Source organism: Crassostrea angulata, chromosome 4 (assembly GCF_025612915.1).
Source record: "Crassostrea angulata isolate pt1a10 chromosome 4, ASM2561291v2, whole genome shotgun sequence".
NCBI classification, from domain to species: Eukaryota; Metazoa; Mollusca; class Bivalvia; order Ostreida; family Ostreidae; genus Magallana; species Magallana angulata.
Window position 1 is genome coordinate 35,595,141 of NC_069114.1, and position 18,131 is coordinate 35,613,271.

Sequence of the window (18,131 nt, forward strand, 5' to 3'; positions counted from 1 at the left end):
TAAACTTTAAACTTATACGCTGCACGTGCCGCCATAGAGTGGTAATGTAGTTAGCACCTATGCATTTTTTCATTTACCCTTGCTTAGAAACCGGTTCTAAAGAACCACATGACACAGATTCGAATGAAACCAAATAATTCATTATTATACCAAGTAGAAATTGACATCTGCCAATCATGCCTCAAACGAATGCATGAAATCAAATATAATCAGTATCTTTCAATGATTTGAAATGATATAAGCTTGAGTCACATTATGAATCAAAATATTATTATGTACCAAACTATCAAATATTATAAAATATACATAACATTTAATTAGCAGCAGCAACACAACAAACACATATACACACATTAAAAGATTTCGCAACAAAAATAATCGTATGTGTACTGGACTACGTATGGATTTGCATGGCTTTCTGAAGAAACAAGAAAACTCTGGTATACTTTACCGAATAAAAATTTATTGATTAATTAAATAAGTTTACCATAAAGCTGACGTACATTTATGTATGAATGCATTTTTGATTATCATAACATAGCCGTGTTATAAATCAATGTTCGTCTGTAAGACAAAAAACTATTAAAGCTGATATCCGTTTTGAAAAGTGGCAGACTATACAATCATTCACCGTCATTAAATCCAAGGCAATGAAAAGATGCGGGAGGATGGAAAACCCCATTACATTATACAAACCAATTTTGTGACACAAACACATATAATATAAAAAACACAAAACGTTATTTCATATCATTTTATATCATAAAGATACATTTCAATAAAGATATGAATTTCAATAAAAATATATATTTCGAAAGCATGTCCTTTTCTGGATGCTTCTTTGTATATGTTGTCACAGTTTAAGTTAATTTTCAAAAGTATTAAACTTCATAAAGATGACCTATACAACGGTTTCAACGTTGTCGTTTCCAAAAAGGAAGGAATGGGATATTCTTATGAGTTCCTCAAAGCTTGCATTGCTATTTGTCTGCGGTTTGTGGCGTTTTTCTTTGAGCCTCTGCAAACGAGAGTAAAGTAACGTTCGAAATTGACGTCCACAGAACACGTATATGAAAATGTTCACAGCATAATTAAGATAATAGAGAGTCAAAAACAATTGCTGGAGCACTCTGTCCGTGAATGAAGCAGTCTGAGCTTTACCCGTAAGTCCTTCAATCGTGACTTTGATACGAATGATGTGGCTCGGTGTGTGAAGAAACATGAACACTAAAGCGACGGTAAGAAGAAGTCGCGTGACGGCGCCATGAGGAGAGAGTTTACGACGGGTGATGGTGGATCTAGACTGACGTTGAAGAAGACGCATTGAACGACGCGAGGCTTCCACGGAGCTACACACCGTTAGGAGGACTAGCAATGGAATGATGAACAGTGGTAAAATTAAAGTCAACAAAGAATCCACATAAATCAAAGCCACTTGCAAACTTTCGAATTCCGGATTGGTTCGACAAAATGCTTTTCCGTTTAAAACTGAGATCTCTGTCCCCCACAGAGGAAAGTTATATATCATGCAAGCCGAAATGAAACAAGTAATGACCATGTTTCGGGCGATGTCTGCTCGGCAGATTGAGGCTACTTTCTTTGGACAACAGACTCGAATGTAGTTTTCAACAGTCACCAACACAACGGCCCAAGCGGACATGAATCCGCACAGATATGAAAGAAACAGAACAGTCTGACAGACGCCTTCGATGTGGAACACTCGGATGTTGACGAAATCCAACCACGCGATGAAAAGAGTCAACAGAAATCCGTTATCAGACACTGCTTTCATGGCCAGGTAAATGCAACACGAGGTCGTACGCTGTGTCCGTCCTACAAAGATTCTAACGGACATTGTATTGCCCACAAAACCAACAAAACATATGACCGGAAGGACCAAAAGACGAATCAAAAAGCTGGTCCGTTCTATTCCATGGTCAAAGTCGCCTTTCTCAGAGGAGTTTTCTAATACGGTCGCATTCGTATTCATAATGTCGATCAGATGATTCCACAGATTTTCAATACTTAACCATATATACTTATTTTTGTCGTCTAGTATGAATCCCTTTTACAATTATGTTATGAAAAGAGTTTACCCATGTCATTTTGTCGTAGTGACAATAACACTACACTGGTTGATTATAACAACACTATGAAAGACGCGACGTTATATATATGGTAATGATGCTAACGACAGCCCAGACTTGCCAATCAATATAGTAAATTATCGTTAGCTCATTCCTTTTTTTCCCTGAGTTTTCCTGTAAGTTACAGTTGTATGTACGTCAACAAACCACGAGCTGTCTTCCACAGAGAACTGGACCGCCCTTTTCCGGAAAGTGTACTATTTGTACGTGAATAAACTGACGTGATATGGTGATACATGGACATGGATAAGAGCGAGCACCCACACGATCAGCTCGATTGTGTTTAGATAACACCTATACATGACACCAATCCCTGAGACGGATCGTCGTTATTGTAAACCAGTTTTATTCGCGCGAGAGAAATTTTCGCGAGGTTCGCGAGTGCCTCGTCTTGCGATTTTTTTCCGCCGTGAACCAGTTTTCCAGTGTCGTTGGTCTATCATTTCTAGGGCTGCGTTCAAGATCGTAGCAGCTAGCCTAGCCGTTAGGTCGTAGATATCTAGGTTCATTGAATGGAGCGCTAGTTTAGCCCCTATGTCTCTAAATTTAAGTTGGAAATCTTCAACTAAAGACTAGCTACATGTACATTGACATAATTTGTTAATTTCAAGCGGAAATATACATGTTAAAATCCATTATAACTTAGAGGATGAACAAAATATCACTTAGGTATATAAATTTCAAGTTTGTTACAAAGTGGTAACCAAGGTGGCCATCTTGTATTTGATACTTAGCATAAAATATTTAGGCTACAAATATTTATGTAGCGGCTAGGCTAGCTTACTATTCAACTACGTAGCCGTACGTAGCAGCTATGATCTTGAACGCAGCTCAGGTAATCCGCATCTTGATCGCGAAATGAGTCGTCACAAATAGAAGTTTGTTTACAGTTTAAATGCATTCCGAATTCCCAAAACACCCATTGTCTAGTAGGCCGTTCCCGCTATGTACCATTGTATGTCCTAATGTTTTCTGCAAGACTTTGGTTATCATTTAATTGACACTGTTGTATGAAAACACAAAGATTTTAATGACTCGGACTCGATTATAAAATGAATTTATATTAAACGAAAAGTTTATCTTCAGTCTGGAATGAAAATCAGCCGTATTAAAAGTTAAAAGTAAAATTTTCGAAACATCATAGAACAATTACGCCCTACTAATAACTATTTTCGAATTTTACTTGCATTCAACAGATGTACAATGGATGTATACTTAAGATCATTGATATTTAAGTAAGGTACAATAAACCGTACACCTACTTGTAACAATTCTTTGTTGGCTTTGTGAAGTAGAAATACCTGTAGACAGTGACGTGTTGTTTGCGTAAAGACCTAGGTAAGAATGTCTTAGAGCCTCTTTTGGATAATGAATGGGATGAAGAACGCTAAATAGATTAATATGAAGGAGAAGGACGGGCCTGGTCGAAATATAATTGAAATGTCCTTTGTAAACATCTAAAATTAAAAAAAAAACACAGACAAAAGCGGGTTTCGGACATAACACTTGCATTTAAAAGTGCTACAAAAATTCTTAAGGGGGATGTGCGGCCATCGTGTACATTTCTTGAATTGGCTTGATTCTGCTCGGGACATACTAAAGCTGTTGCCAAATCTTTAAAAGATACATGTTACGGCAGTATGTTCTACACTCCTACAAGTACTAGTAACAAAATTAACAAGGTTTCATGGGTTTTACTGATGAAGTTAGTTAAGTTGCATTCGCATGTACATTCGCAGGTTGAATACATCAACTTCGACGTCAACGTGCAACTGTAAACAAACAAATAATGATGTACAAAATGTCATTGTGTTATCAAAGATTAAACTGTTTGTTCACAATAAATGATAGCATATATAAAACTGAGTTTTATCTCCTTTGCACCTTGTTGCCCTAAATATCACAACTACAGAACCTATTTTTTACCTTAAAGGGGCATGGTCACGATTTTGGTCAAATTTTTTTTTTCGATTTTAATGTTTTCAATGCTTCAGTGAGACATTTTTTATAGGCAACCGTATTTGAGAGTCATTTGTTGAGTTATAAGCGAGTTACAGAGCTTACAATTCTTCGCTATGTAAACAAAGCGTTTGTTTACATTTTTAATGTTGAAGTGAAAATTCCAGTTTTAGACCTCAAATAAATGTGTCAGTCGTTAGGAACTGTTTATTTATGCTTAAAATGAATAAGAAGATTGACAAATCAGCTTGAAAAAGATTTTTTGCCGGTATATTGAACCTATGTAATCAAAAACAGGACACGAGCCTTGTTTACATGACGAAGAATTGTGAGCCCTGTATCTTGCTAAAAACTCATCGACTGGCACCCAAATTTCATTTGATCATTAGAAATGCATTCTTAAAGCGTTGTAAATGATAAAAGCAGAAAAATAAAATTTGACCAAAATCGTGACCATGCCCCTTTAAAGACACAAAAGAGTTCCAAAGGCAGAATAAGATATGTCGTTCTATGGTTACAATACAAAAGTAATAAATATGAGAATCTAGATGCTGTTTTGTATGCTTATTATGCATCCAAGAACAGAACAATGCTTTTTAATTACTTAGAACTGCTCATTTAAAGACCAAAATTCATGATTTAAAAATCTGAAAAAATATGAATGTAGAGGTCATTGGTGTCACCTCTACAACTTGCTTATTTAAGTTATAACTTTTTTCAAAATAGGGTATCCTATTCTTTGAATGGGTGTCAGAAACCATTTTCAAGAGATATTTTTGTCTGTGTCTAAGAAGGTACATTAAAGATTTATTTTAATTTTAAAATTAGGGTACACTTGTATACTTTTTAATTCAAGAACAAAACTTTTTTCGACCCTTGCCCCACTTCTAAAATGTTTTAATTTATACTTAGAGAACCGAAAAATACCCCCAATAAACACCAAAATTGGGACTGATTATAGATGTCTGCCATTCAACACAGAGTGTTTTCAAGTCACATTTATTTCTATTTTTTCTATGAAAAGACAACGTCAATGTGTCTCCTTATACACAAAAGTTTTAAGTAAAGACATAAAGACTTTGTTCTAAGTACTTGATAAGGTATTGTTTTGTTCTCGTACGCATAATTTGAATACAAAACAGCACGACAAACCTCATATTTATTACTTTTTCATCTTTTGGCAATGTTTTGATTAGTTTCAGGAAGAAACAAAATAGTTCCTCAAATTTACAAGTATGGCCGCACATCTCCCTTTAACCGAAAATTACGCGGACCTTGTTTGATATACAAAGAATTGCGAGCTCTGTATTTTGCTTGTAGTTCATAGATTGGCTGCCCAAAAGAATTATCGTATGTGATCTAAAACTCTGTATATATAACCTAGAATTTATATATAATTTGAAGATTGTTCAGCTTTTATCTAGACTCTGCTTTTCCGTTTTGTTGTTCAAGTCAAACATCGTAAAATATAATTTTGTGCGAGACATAGAAGCAACTACTCAGATTTACTCTCGGTACGATCATTGTCGAGATGAACAATGTCATTTTCTACAACTATCTGTTTGTTTGTCTGTCCGTCCGTCTCTGTGTCTGAAAGTCTATCTGCCTTAATTCCTATTGATTCTTCACAAAACCCTAAAACTTGCTTGATTCAGAGACTTTGTTAAAACATGCATAGGAATATTCAATGATAAAGTACCCCGTTTTATGCTGTATCATTTATCTGTGATCAGAAACAGAAAATTAATTTTAATAGAAGGAAATCCTGCGAACTGTAATATATATCCTTGTTGAATAGGAAAAAACAAAAACTTTGGTTTATTGGACGCTTAACATAGTTATTATGCTGAATCACTTCCTTAATTGCATTTACATGTATATGTTCCATTTAAAGGGGCATGGTGACGATTTTTGTCACTAATTATTTTTCAATTTTTAAATATTAACGATGCTTCCGTAAGGCCTTAATTATTATTGTCGACCAAAGTTTAAGTGTCAGTGGTGAAGGTATGCGAGATACAGAGCTCATAATTCTTCGTTATTTAAACAAAGTTTTTTGTTTACATCGTGTATGTTAATAAGAAAATTCTATATTTATACCTAAATGAATGTGTTAAACGCTAGGAATTGTTTGTTTCTGTTCAAAACGATTTAACAGATCGAAAACATCAGATTGAAGAGCTTATGCTGGTATATTGAACCAATGTAAACAAAAACATTGCACGAGCCTTGTTCACCTAACAAAGAATTGTAAGCTCTGTATCTTGCTTAAAACTCTACGACTAACACTCAAATTTTGTCTGGTCATTAAAAATGCATTACTAAATGTTGTAAGCAATAAAAATAGACAAATAAATTTTGTCAAAAATCGTGACCATGTCCCCTTTTAAAAAAAGGAACATCGTCTCTAGCTAGGTTTCGGAATTGGCATATCTCTCTCAAACGGGAGAGGGTCGTATATATTAGCCGTATTTGCGACGATGCAGGAATGAGAGTACCAAACCCCCGGATGTTTACATCAGAGAAAAAGTTATAGAACGTTGTAATAAGGAATGAATGGGTAGGCGTTAGGCGATTGGCTGAATTCAGGTATGTGACAATTCTCATTTTGTAGTAAAATTATTAGTTTTTAAAATAAATGATGGAATGGGGGAATATTTTAAAGAATATAGCAACACTAGGAAAAATTGTAGGGGTGGGGGTTGATTTTTTATGAAGAGTGACATTTACTGCCGATCGCTGTAAGTTGTAAACAACTGCAAATTTGACCTATAAACGCCACGGGACCCTGTATTTTTTTGTCATTTCCTGAAAGGTCTTGAATTGAAGTTTCAAATGATACCAAAGATTTGACTGACACTATTATAGTAAAGTACTGAGAGGTCATAACATTTGTATGGAGTTCTATGGGAAAATAATTGGTAGGCTTTTCCCTGCAAGAACACTGGAGGCATATTACTAAATAATCCAGGTTCCTGTTATTTAATCACCATTCTTTATTAAAATAAAACTGATTATTTATCCGTGAAAAACAAAATAGAGTGATTAACATTTATCATAACGGAAATTCTATAGAAATTGGTTAAAGTACATGCGTTAAATAGATAACGTATGTTTATTTGTGTTCATAGAGAAATGTGTTATTAAGTCCAGTGATGAGCCTGTCGACGCCGGGTCAGAAATCTAAATAAAACGCTACTACTGACCACGGTGCGTCAGATCATTAGTATGCACTTGATCGCATTTACTTATTAGGAGGAGAAGGTTGTAGCGCATTGTCCATGCGTATAAAAAGGGGGTGCGGGAAACACGGCTCTCCAGTAGTCATCTGGAAGCTGTCTATCTGCCTCCTCTTTTTATACAGGTAAGATAAATTATAACGCTTGCGCATTCTTATAAATAAAGTTAATAGATTCAGAGGGTTCAACTAATATTTTATTTTCAAAGATTTTGTAATGAATATTAATGTTGATAAATTGCATTGTAATTAATATTGATATTTATTGTTAAAATGTCATATTAAATTAATAAAAAAGTAGTCATCCGGAAGCTGTCTTTCTGCCTCCTCTTTTTATACAGACTTGAGCACGGGCTACTCCCCATGTAGAGGAGGAGACATTCCGGAAATGCCTTGGCTAGGGCACCCGCCAGGTGTGGGCATGTTGGAACAAAGATCTCGAGGATCTATATAAATTCAATATCATAACACTCCATATAACCCCTAGTGGACTTTTATATAATAGTACTGGAGGCGTTATGATACATTACTCACCATTACTTGACAGCAGCTTTCGTCTATTGTTAGTTCCATACATGTAACTTTGTTTTTCTTGACTTACCTTTGAAAGCATCAGTAGGTGATTGTTAATATCGAATACACTGTTGCATATACATATATTGTGTGACGAGAAAGCAAGCTTTTGAATGTTTACGATTTTAAGTACTTAATTGCAGTTTTGTTATTTGTTCTATCTGCTTTATTCACATATTTGTATGGAGGCTTACGAATATTTTAGATGATATTTTTTTTTATTTGTTTCGCTAACAATTTTTGATTGTGGAAATTATTTTTCAAAATAAATCTATCGTCTTCTACTGTTTTTAAATACATGTACAAGATAAAAGTATTTCAAGGCAGCTTAACAGGAATTACATGCAGGTCTGTAGTTTTATGGCTGGATTGGGGGGGGGGGGGGGGTCACTCTTATTCTTAAAGATAAGTTTATTAATTTGATTTAATTTGCTTAGTGCAAAAGTAGTATATTGAAGAACAATTTGAAAAGTACATATACATGCAGGTAAGAATGTCTAAATCATCGTAGAATTATTCTAATGGTGTTGAGTCTATTAACATGTACATTTACTTTAACACGGAGAAAGAAAACAGGTCATGTTATCATCTGATATCTCATTAAACATTTATCATCCAAATAAATACAATTCTTCAAGTACATGTATCTATCAAAGACTTAGTTACTGACAGAAAAATGTTGCTTTTTTTTAATCTGTACTCTGTGTTTCCCATTAAAAATACACTTCTATCAAAAATTAATGTTTTAAATTTTATTTGATTGGAATGCTTAGCAAATGTTTTTCTTGACGTACCAATATGAGTAAAATCAGCTGTTTAGATTGCTAGCAGTTAGAAAATCTAATGCTAATCAGATTGGATTCTGAGGTAAAGAATTTCAGGTAGGAGCAAAATATAGTATTGTAAAGAATGAATTCTAATCTTACATTATATTTCGACTTTTAAATACAAATAATACGAGCCAAGTATAAAACCCCTCGCAAAAAAACACAAAAATCCTCAACAACAACTCATTTACAATTTTAACATACACGCACAAACATTTGTAGTCCTTTTAAAAATATGTTGATATAGGTCGCCATCATAATGTGACTATAATTATCCTCGAGTTTTTCCATTTTTAGCTTTCTTTTTTTTGAGTACTGTAAAGCTAGAATGAATATTTTCAAGATCTCAAAATTCTTATTTTACATCATTCTTTTACATTAGGGAAAATAAATGAAATACCTCATTCCGTGAGTGGGTTTTCTTTAATATGGCACCTGCGCATGGAAGAGCATCTTTTGTGTGGCTGATTAGAGTATTTGATTAATGTTTTGCTCGCTTGTTTCCTTCTTAGTGCAGTAAAGGTACTAGATCAGGACAGAATATTAGATCTAATCCCTGATGTACCATACGATATATACGCTTTAACTTTATCATGTTGATAAGGTAAGCCAAAGAATGTTCATTGTATATCTTGAGAAGAAAGCGTTGTTTTCAAACTTGGTTGAATAAAATGACCTCATTCTACTGCAAACTAATTCTGTTGTTCTTCTGTGGCGTTATAAGGATATCGCATTTGGTATCAAACAATAAACTTTTTACTGTAGGTGGTTCATGGTGGGGCCTTGTTAAAAGGGGGATGTGGAACTCTGGGGAGGGAACAATATATAATTGCAAGGTACTCTAACTCACGGATAGCGGTGGTAACAATTAACGTACCGGATTATGAAAACCACAGAAATAGAGTTTTGAATTCATTCCGAAATTGAATCCTCCGAAAAAATAAAAAGGTAACTTGCAGTAACAATGGTCTAAAATAGCTCAAGTTAAACCAATATTTTCCCACAAATAAAACGCATTATTAACCAAATGAGTTTCTGGAGCTCCCCTTTTCTCGGTGCCCCCAAAGTGGATTAATCCTGTGCTTGCCTTTATGGTGTCGCCAGACTCAAGCCTTCATGGACACGCGTGTATCCAGAAAAATGTTACAGGAGGTGGGCTGTTATTGAATAATTGTAAGCGCAAAAGGGGGTGTCCATGACCTAATTTTGTTAATTTTACTAGTGGGTAAATAAATTTGAATTTCCCCCTCTTAATCCACACTTCTTTGGCGTGTATTTAATTTGGTTTTAGCCACGCTTCTAAAACTTTAAAGTAGTGCCATTAAAAATTAAAGTTCCTCTATTGGCAGATATGTAAAAATTATGCAGCAGTGTATTCTTATGAACATCATACTTGTAAGTGTGGAGCATTTTTCAAACAATAAAATGTGGGTTATGAAAGTAACAATCATTGCAGGAATAATATATAACTAACGCGGGTTACGTATTTTTCTGCATTGATCGCAGCCTTCATACCCACACGAATCACCAAAGAGAGCAATTTTTTGTTTAAATTTAAAGTTCGTCCAGTCTATCTATTCAATAACTAAACATCATGCTCACAGCCAAAACGAGATTTCTTTTTTCTGTTACAAAGTACAAAAATGTTTATAAAATAATTGAAAGCCGAAATTTGTCTCTCTTAAATTGTAAAGTCACTTTACTTTCATAACCCATATATATATATATATATATATATATATATATATATATATATATATATATATATATATATATATATATATATATATATATATATATATATATATATATATATATATATATATATATATATATATATATATATATTAGTTTTGTATATTATACGTACCTGATCTAGTCGAACCTACTTATAAATTTAATTGTCCAAGTCGTTTTGCGTAGCTCAGTCTTTTAAATTTGTGTTGTATCTTTTCGGAGCGGGAAGGTTTGGAAAGGGGGGGGGGGGGGTAACATTTGTGCCGAAGTCATCAGAATCAATAATTCTGCAATTCATTGTTTTTCGTATTAAACATTTTAATGTGTCCGATATTTTCGAAGCGTTTTATAACCTTGTCTATAGATTACAATTCTATATTCAGAACTCTTATCACTGGATAGTAAATATAGGTGAAACCCTTCCTTAATTTATCTCATTAGGCTGTTTAAAATTAATTCTACGTTTAACGTAACATGAAAATTTAAAACCTACGAGGGAGGGAGGAAAAAAATAAACAAACAAAAATTTCAAACAAGTGTGTATTTATTGAAAGTCACCCATTCGGTTATCAATACATCAACACTGTCATATAATACATATGGTAAGATTAATATTCAGTCCATGTTAATTTTTGCATTTTCAAAGCATATACTTTTGTGTAATTTATGTTTATATCCTTTCTCTGGGTACATCATGTATACTGGACGAGAAGTGGAGTGACTTGCAAGCACATCAAGTGGCACATCCAATGGATTTACATCAACATAGCAACCAAAGGGAAAACTTTTTCTTTTCAGGGAAAATGTTGCACAACACATGTGATTCACAGATTATCTACAATAAAAAAAATGATATTATTTCATACATTTTCACGACACATTTTAAAATTTAACTTATCAGAGTTGTGTTGTAAGATTCACTGTACCTACTTCTAAGAACTCAAGACAGGGTTCTTGAAATAACTGCCACCCTACAAGTGTATTCCACTTCTCTCCGTTCTTCCACTTTAGTTGGGCCTCCTGTTAGTTTCTTCCTATTATATATTGTGAAAGAATGAATTATTATTCCTGAACATGTTATTTAAAATGTAGATACATTTAAATGAAAGGGATTTGCAGTCATTATCGTGTCAAAACTATTATCTAAATCAGTATATTATGCTGACTTAATGCATTGCTTTACTTCAAGGTATATACATCCACAATTATTATATATTTAAAACCAAATATTGGTTTCAACATTGATTTTATAGGGTCATTCACCTTTGAAATTGAACAAAAGTTAAAAAGGAAAAAATTTATCACATCTTGGAGCTAATATTGAAGTCTATGGAGAAAGGTATAATTTTTTAAACTCTTTTTATATCTTTTCAGTAAAGCGGTGGTAAGAAATTGCTTTAGATTTCTCCCTCTTAAAAAAATGCAAAAATAACTTAACCGTACACATTCTGAGTTTTTGTTAAATAAGATGGGTAGTCATTTCACTTGTTGATGGATCACTTAAATAAATATATACAACAAACCTCGTTTTGCCTTTTTGGACGGAAGTTGGTTCAGCATGGTTCAGGCTCTGTGACTTGACAACTGACATTAAACAATCTCGAATAAGATTTTTACTGCCAACTTCGATCATGTGTTTGTCTGATCCATTATTGTTGGGTTTTTTTTTACTTTGATAGTGGCGTAGACTCTCATGTTCTTCGTATTGTGAAAACTGAATACCTTAATGATGTCGTTGAGCATGTTTTTCTCTCATACAGGATGTAGAATTCAGTCGCTAAATGAAAACCCAAACCGGAACGACATTTTCAAATCCGGATTTGTTTGTTTTTTCAAAACGACGATTTCGCCGAAACCTACGCGCGCGGGTTACGTTAAACGTAGAATTAATTTTAAACAGCCTTATCTCCTACGCAACATGAAATCTGTAACAGGATTTTTACTTTTCTTAAGCGTTGGTAAGTGCTGGTTACGTACTCTTTGCATACACGAAAGAAAAATGTTTAATAACACTTTGAGAACGTTGTATGGCAGGAAAGAGTACATTAAGTTTAGCTTATTCCTGTTCAACATGACCAACATGCCATTTCCGTTTATTTGCTTGGGAATACTTATCAATCTCAAGTAAAAAAAATAATACTTTAACTGTTTGCATATTGCATGCAATTGAGGATACGCTATTAGAAGTAACGGATTATTACATATTGTTATACTTTCATGTTAAATACTGAAATCTGATTGGTTAAGACGCAGTTAATAATATTTACTATTACCCTCAGCGTTAGCAACGCACTTGGCAACGGGTAACATTAAAAAATGTTACATGCGCGAAAATTATGCGCGTACGGTTCGCTGTAGAATTCACGTTATTCCTATATAAAAGCAGTAAAATTTTCTTAAAATTTTTAAAAAAGACATTCAGTATAACAAAATAAATAGTGCCTGTTTGGGAGGATAACAGTTGAAATTGACACCCCTCGAAAACCATTGTCAACCTCCGCTTTGCGTCGGTTGACAATGGTTTTCTCGGGGTGTCAATTTCAACTGTTACCCTCCCAAACAGGCACTATTTATATAATGTATAGCACATCATTTGTAGAAAAGTTCCGGTGTAGAAAGGTGACCTCCATAGAATAATGACCAGAAAAGGGAGGTCAAATTTCCACGTACATATCATGTAGAAATGTGACCCATGAATAAGATAATCAAACATTCTTTAACACTTTTTAGTTTTTTTAAAGTTTCTTTGTTTAAAACGACTCCAATAATTGACCGTATAGGTTAGTAAAATGATTTTAGAAGATAATTTTGTGGTGTTAGGGAGTTTGATTTTGATATATAGTTCGAACAGTTTATCCCATTTAAGTTTCTGTTGACATATGTGTCATTACATTTTTTGATGGTAAAAGGAGGTATAGTGCAGAGAGCAAGGAAAATTATGTCAAAAATACGTAACCCGCTAACGACGTTTATTTTCTCTCCTTAATGCTGGATGCCTTCATATTTGCATGAATCACCAAAGAAAGCACTTAATTTATCATTAAGCCATACTCTCTCCCCGGTCTTCATTCAACCTGATAGTCACTTTTCCTCGTTACACTGACACGGCATAAAACAAATAGATGAACAAACCGAAACTGTACATTTTTAAATAATTAACAAAATGATGTCGACTAAAAAGTGACGATAAATATAATGATTCTCTTTATGACGCAGCTACACCCACCACTGGCCAGTCCTGTCCCGGGGGGTGGTACCACTTTGGTACCTCCTGTTATGCATTCATTGATGCGGAACCTTTAGAGTGGACGGAAGCCATGGTAATAAAACATGAATCGAATGCATCTAATGATGCATTGTAGGTCTTCCACACCCTTGCCAAAAAATTTAGCATACATGCCCATATTCTATATTTCTTAAATATGTGGAATTTTAGAATGCTTTCAACCTAAAAATAAAGGATTTATTTTCGGGGAACACAGAAAATTTATGAAAAAATTAAAGTCCTTGCTGTATTCAACCTGGAGACTTATGGGTTAGTAGACTGGAGTTAAGTTTATCCATTGCACTATAGAGATAGAAATCCAAACTCGGTGATTAATAAACATTGTGAATTTTAAAGTCACGGGGTGTCGAGGATTCTTCAGCATATGTAGTTAATTTCATTGTATTGATGACTCTTTGACATTGAAGCTCGGTCACAATGGAGTGCACGTATTTTAAGACCATTTCTTAGTTTTATTGTAGTACTCTTCATGCAAAGTTGGTTGAAATAGAAACTGCCGCTGAAAATGCTTTCCTGAAGAGTCATTTGACATCTCTTCACACCAGTGGTAAGTTTTCATGCAAATTACAAATCTACATATCCAGTACATCGTGTTTCATACATTTAAATCGTACCGAGCTTTACTTAAAAGAATATATTTAAAATGTTTGTACAGATAAGTATTCATCTGTCTGTAAACCGGGTTCCACATACTTACTGGTTTGTATCATAATATAAGAATACTAGTAACGTTTATAAATATCGTATATATTGACTTTGGTAGTGTTGGTAAATATTATACAATTATAATAAATTATTTCTGTTTTTAAAGGTCAATGCGAAGATTTTTTTAGCAACCATAAAAAGCTCGGTGAATATTGCACTTCTCAGGTTGCCAAAACTTTGCACTGATCGAAAAAAACAATAATTGTTTTGCTATATGATACAGCGACGAATTGATTCAGACAAATCAAACTGGGTGTTATCAAGCGAATATTTTTATTTGAAGCCATAGCCAAACACGAATTTTTATTGGACGATTTATTTTTAGTCCAAAGTAAAGGAATTGACCTCCTTGGTCACGTGCAGGTGAATTTTTTTCTGGATTGTTTGATATCACCCAATCAGCGGGCTAGGAATTAATCAATCATATACTTATTGGTGTCACACACAAAATAAATTGGACCTATAGTTACTGATACAAGAATCTTTATAAGTATTTATATCAACAAAAGTGACGAAAACAGAAGCGTAGGGAACAGTAAAACTTTTTTTTAAATTTTGGTATATATATTTATTGACTTCAGTTATTTTTAGGTATGTGCTATTGAATTCATCCTTTTTCTACAATTCTTTGGCATAAATTTCTTTAATATACAAATGCTTCTGAGTAAATAAATCGCAACTTGTCTCTTTTAAACAGACAACTATTGGATCGGTTTGACAGACGCTTTAGTAGAAGGAAAGTTTGTTTGGCAGACGACACAAGAAGACGCAGTGTTTGTGGATTGGGCTCCGCTTGAGCCAAACGATTTGGCTCATATAGAGGACTGTGGCGATCTTCATTCTGGCTACCAATTCAAGTGGAACGATGCGTCTTGCTCCAGCAAATTTGATTTTATATGCGAACGAGAGTGAGTAGAGAGTTAATTTAGAAAAATAAGAAATTGCATTTTTTATTTGGTTTAATTTAGATTTGTATAAAAATGGTATTGAACATAAATATAATGAGACGAAAGGGGTAAAAAAATTTCAGTTACCCCGTTAATGCAAGAGCACGTTATTTTGTAATTTAGTTGTTGTCACTATATCGCTAACTGATAAGGGAGTTCAAGACGTTTACTTTTTTTTCAGAATTGAAGGAAATCCAGCGAATGTCATTGGATAAATACCTTCATATCAGCAGAAGTGTAACTATATGATTCCATTTACATTTCCAAAATAAAAAAAAAACCTATTAAAAAAATCATAGTAAAACTTTTGGTTTTTGTAACTGCTGTAGAATCATTTGCCCAATTTCAGACAAAGATGAAAAAAAAACAATGCATGGTTTTTTGTTTTGTTTTTTGTTTTGTTTTGGGTTTTTTTGGTTTGTTGTTTTTTTTTTGTTTTTTTGGGTTTTTTTTTTTTTTTATTTTGGTTTTGGGTTTTTTTTTCGTTTTTGTTTTTGTTATGGTTGTTTTTATGAATTTTTTGGGGGGTCGAGAATTTTGAGACTTTGAAGATCTAATAAATACTTTATGCTCCCTAGATAACTTTTTGATCAATAACATTACAGGCATGGCATTTGCAGAAGTAGCCGATACCTTGCGCCAGAATTACTAATTGCACCTTTTACATTACTTACCTTTTGCATTAATGCATTAAATTAAAACGTAAATACTAGTGAATTTCATTGAAACCGACTGAGACTTTCAGGTCACTTATGTTTAGGGCGACGTGAGCTTTTCTGATCAAATTGTGCTCTTGAATTATCTTTCAATTATCTTATCTAACTATTATATTGATGCATGATTAATATAACCTTTTAATTGTTTTATAAACTATTCTAATATGATTGCATTGGAGCAAACATTTACAATAGCTGAAGTTAAAGACAGATAAAGGGTGCTATCAGAAATGTCTCAATTTTTATGGTTACTTAGGAGAGCTAAATAACAATAATGGGGAAAATCCGTAGACTACTTTGGTAATTTTACAATGGGAATTTTTTCAGCTTGAATTTTCCGGGGGTGTGGTGTATTATAAGGTTGGGGGTATATATCATATATATAACGTCAGGTGCCTGTTGATTTCTTGTACAATCCATTTTATTCAGCTCAGAAATTCTGCGACGGCTAAGGGCCCTTCATTTGGAGATCAAGCAGATCAACTTAGTACAAAGCAATAATTAGGAAGTATGTCTCTTCCAAAATTGGGAATTTCATGACCCCTGGGTCAGGGGTTCTTTTTGTTAGGGTGGGGCTCTAATGATTATATCGTGAAAATTCATTAATTCTTTAAAAATCTTCTCTTCTGCTCCTGAATATTAAGCAAATGAACTGTAAGTACATCTATACTACTATATATTAAAATAATAGACTCGAATTTTTAAGCTTTAATACCGATGAATCGGAAGAGTACTTTCTTTTGTTTTATATATTTTAAACATTATTGGTACTTGAAGATTACCAATTTGTTTTTAATTTTTCTTAATCAAGCTTTGCTAATTAATAATCAACGAAAATTGCAAAAAAAAATTCCGGAAATAAATTCCGGAAATCATCTGAATTTTTTGGATTTTACAATCTTGCACATGCGCATTACATTCACACTAAACCACGGGAGGATTTTTATTTCATGTTTCCACAATATCACATTTGCATTGATAAACTTGGAAACGATAAAACAAATGCATGTTAATTCAAAGAAAAAACGGGAGATTCTAACACAGTGCATTTACTATAAAAAAAATCTCGAGAGTTTCGAATGTCAACATGGTGTGTAAAAACGTTGTTGGAATATGTTGAATTCTGCAATTATAGAATTAAACTTTTCGAAAAAAAAAGGTGTTTACAGCTTTAAAATGGTTTGTTGTGAACAATTTGACTGTTATTTTCAATGCAACTTTATCAATTTTCTCCAGAGACATAAATAAAATGTTATCTAACGCTTCTCTTCTAATGTCTCTTTTTTCTCCAAAATTGTTTTGGAGCGAAGATGAAATTTTCTGATACATTATGGGTATATGGGAGGCATTTAAAATGTGGTGAATGCCTTTCCCGAGACACAGTTAGATTATTCCAACTCAGCAGAGTGTAGTGAAATTAATAGCAGTATTGTAATCTTGAAGTTTGGTTATGCAAATGTCAACAATATACGGTGTTTCGATGTATCTATTTTGTAATTGCCCGATATCATATGCAATCTCAATCCGTGCGTGCACGGGTCAAAGTCTAGTAGTTATAATAATGAGGAAGGCTGCCTCTTCCGGAATCGTGAAGTTCATGGACATAGGTCAGGGGTTTTGGCTGGGCTCTAAATGAATGCAGTAATTCTTTTAAAATCTTTTCCTCTGCTCATGGAAAAAATTAATTTGATGAATTAAGAAATAGCTATGATGAGGAAAAGCGCCTCTTTCAAAATTATGAGTTTCAAGGCCCCTGGGTCAGAGGTTCTTGTATAAAGGTAGGGCTCTAATGATTAAATATGGCAGAGTAATGTAATTTCGACCGATTTTTTCTGTACTTAAGATTTGTTCACTGTCACTGTATGTTTGGTTAAAAGATTTTAATACTTTTTTTTTTTAGAATTTAGAAAGTTTATTGGATTATAAACAGATCAATGAAATTTCTGCAAAGTATTAGTTTTGTCAAAAAATACTTTGTGTTTGCTAAATTCGAAAC

At 33.6% G+C, this 18,131-nt stretch overlaps 2 protein-coding genes and 1 long non-coding RNA gene across 4 annotated transcripts; 1 reads left to right on the top strand and 2 right to left on the bottom strand.

Annotated features, from left to right (window-relative positions):
- Positions 1-326: 326 nt before the first annotated feature.
- Positions 327-2,189, bottom strand: LOC128182544 (kappa-type opioid receptor-like). Its single transcript, XM_052851243.1, has one exon. It carries the CDS (start codon positions 1,988-1,990, stop codon positions 902-904), a length of 1,089 nt encoding a protein of 362 aa, XP_052707203.1. The 5' UTR covers positions 1,991-2,189; the 3' UTR covers positions 327-901.
- Positions 2,190-10,899: 8,710 nt separating this feature from the next.
- LOC128182549 (perlucin-like) lies at positions 10,900-15,790 on the top strand. Of its 2 annotated transcripts, XM_052851265.1 has the most exons (6): positions 10,900-10,918; positions 12,384-12,439; positions 13,698-13,801; positions 14,218-14,314; positions 15,167-15,380; positions 15,601-15,790. In XM_052851265.1, the coding sequence occupies exons 2-6, from the start codon at positions 12,400-12,402 to the stop codon at positions 15,632-15,634; spliced, it is 489 nt and encodes a 162-aa protein (XP_052707225.1). In that variant the 5' UTR covers positions 10,900-10,918; positions 12,384-12,399; the 3' UTR covers positions 15,635-15,790. The 2 variants fall into 2 exon arrangements, with proteins under 2 accessions (XP_052707225.1, XP_052707226.1); XM_052851266.1 differs by lacking the exon at positions 10,900-10,918 and having other exon boundaries at positions 15,170-15,380.
- On the bottom strand, positions 10,945-12,342 carry LOC128182551 (uncharacterized). The gene is made up of 3 exons (XR_008243430.1): positions 12,005-12,342; positions 11,412-11,515; positions 10,945-11,316 (listed from the first exon to the last, which is right to left on the bottom strand). It is a non-coding gene; the product is annotated as an uncharacterized LOC128182551 (long non-coding RNA).
- Positions 15,791-18,131: the final 2,341 nt, after the last annotated feature.

Coding starts and splice junctions, on each gene's coding strand:
- LOC128182544 (XM_052851243.1), bottom strand. CDS start 1,990: ATGAATACGAATGCGACCGTATTAGAAAACTCCTCTGAGAAAGGCGAC.
- LOC128182549 (XM_052851265.1), top strand. CDS start 12,400: ATGAAATCTGTAACAGGATTTTTACTTTTCTTAAGCGTTG. Junction 13,802..14,217: donor TAGAGTGGACGGAAGCCATG/GTAATAAAACAT, acceptor ACCATTTCTTAG/TTTTATTGTAGTACTCTTCA. Junction 15,381..15,600: donor GATTTTATATGCGAACGAGA/GTGAGTAGAGAG, acceptor CTTTTTTTTCAG/AATTGAAGGAAATCCAGCGA.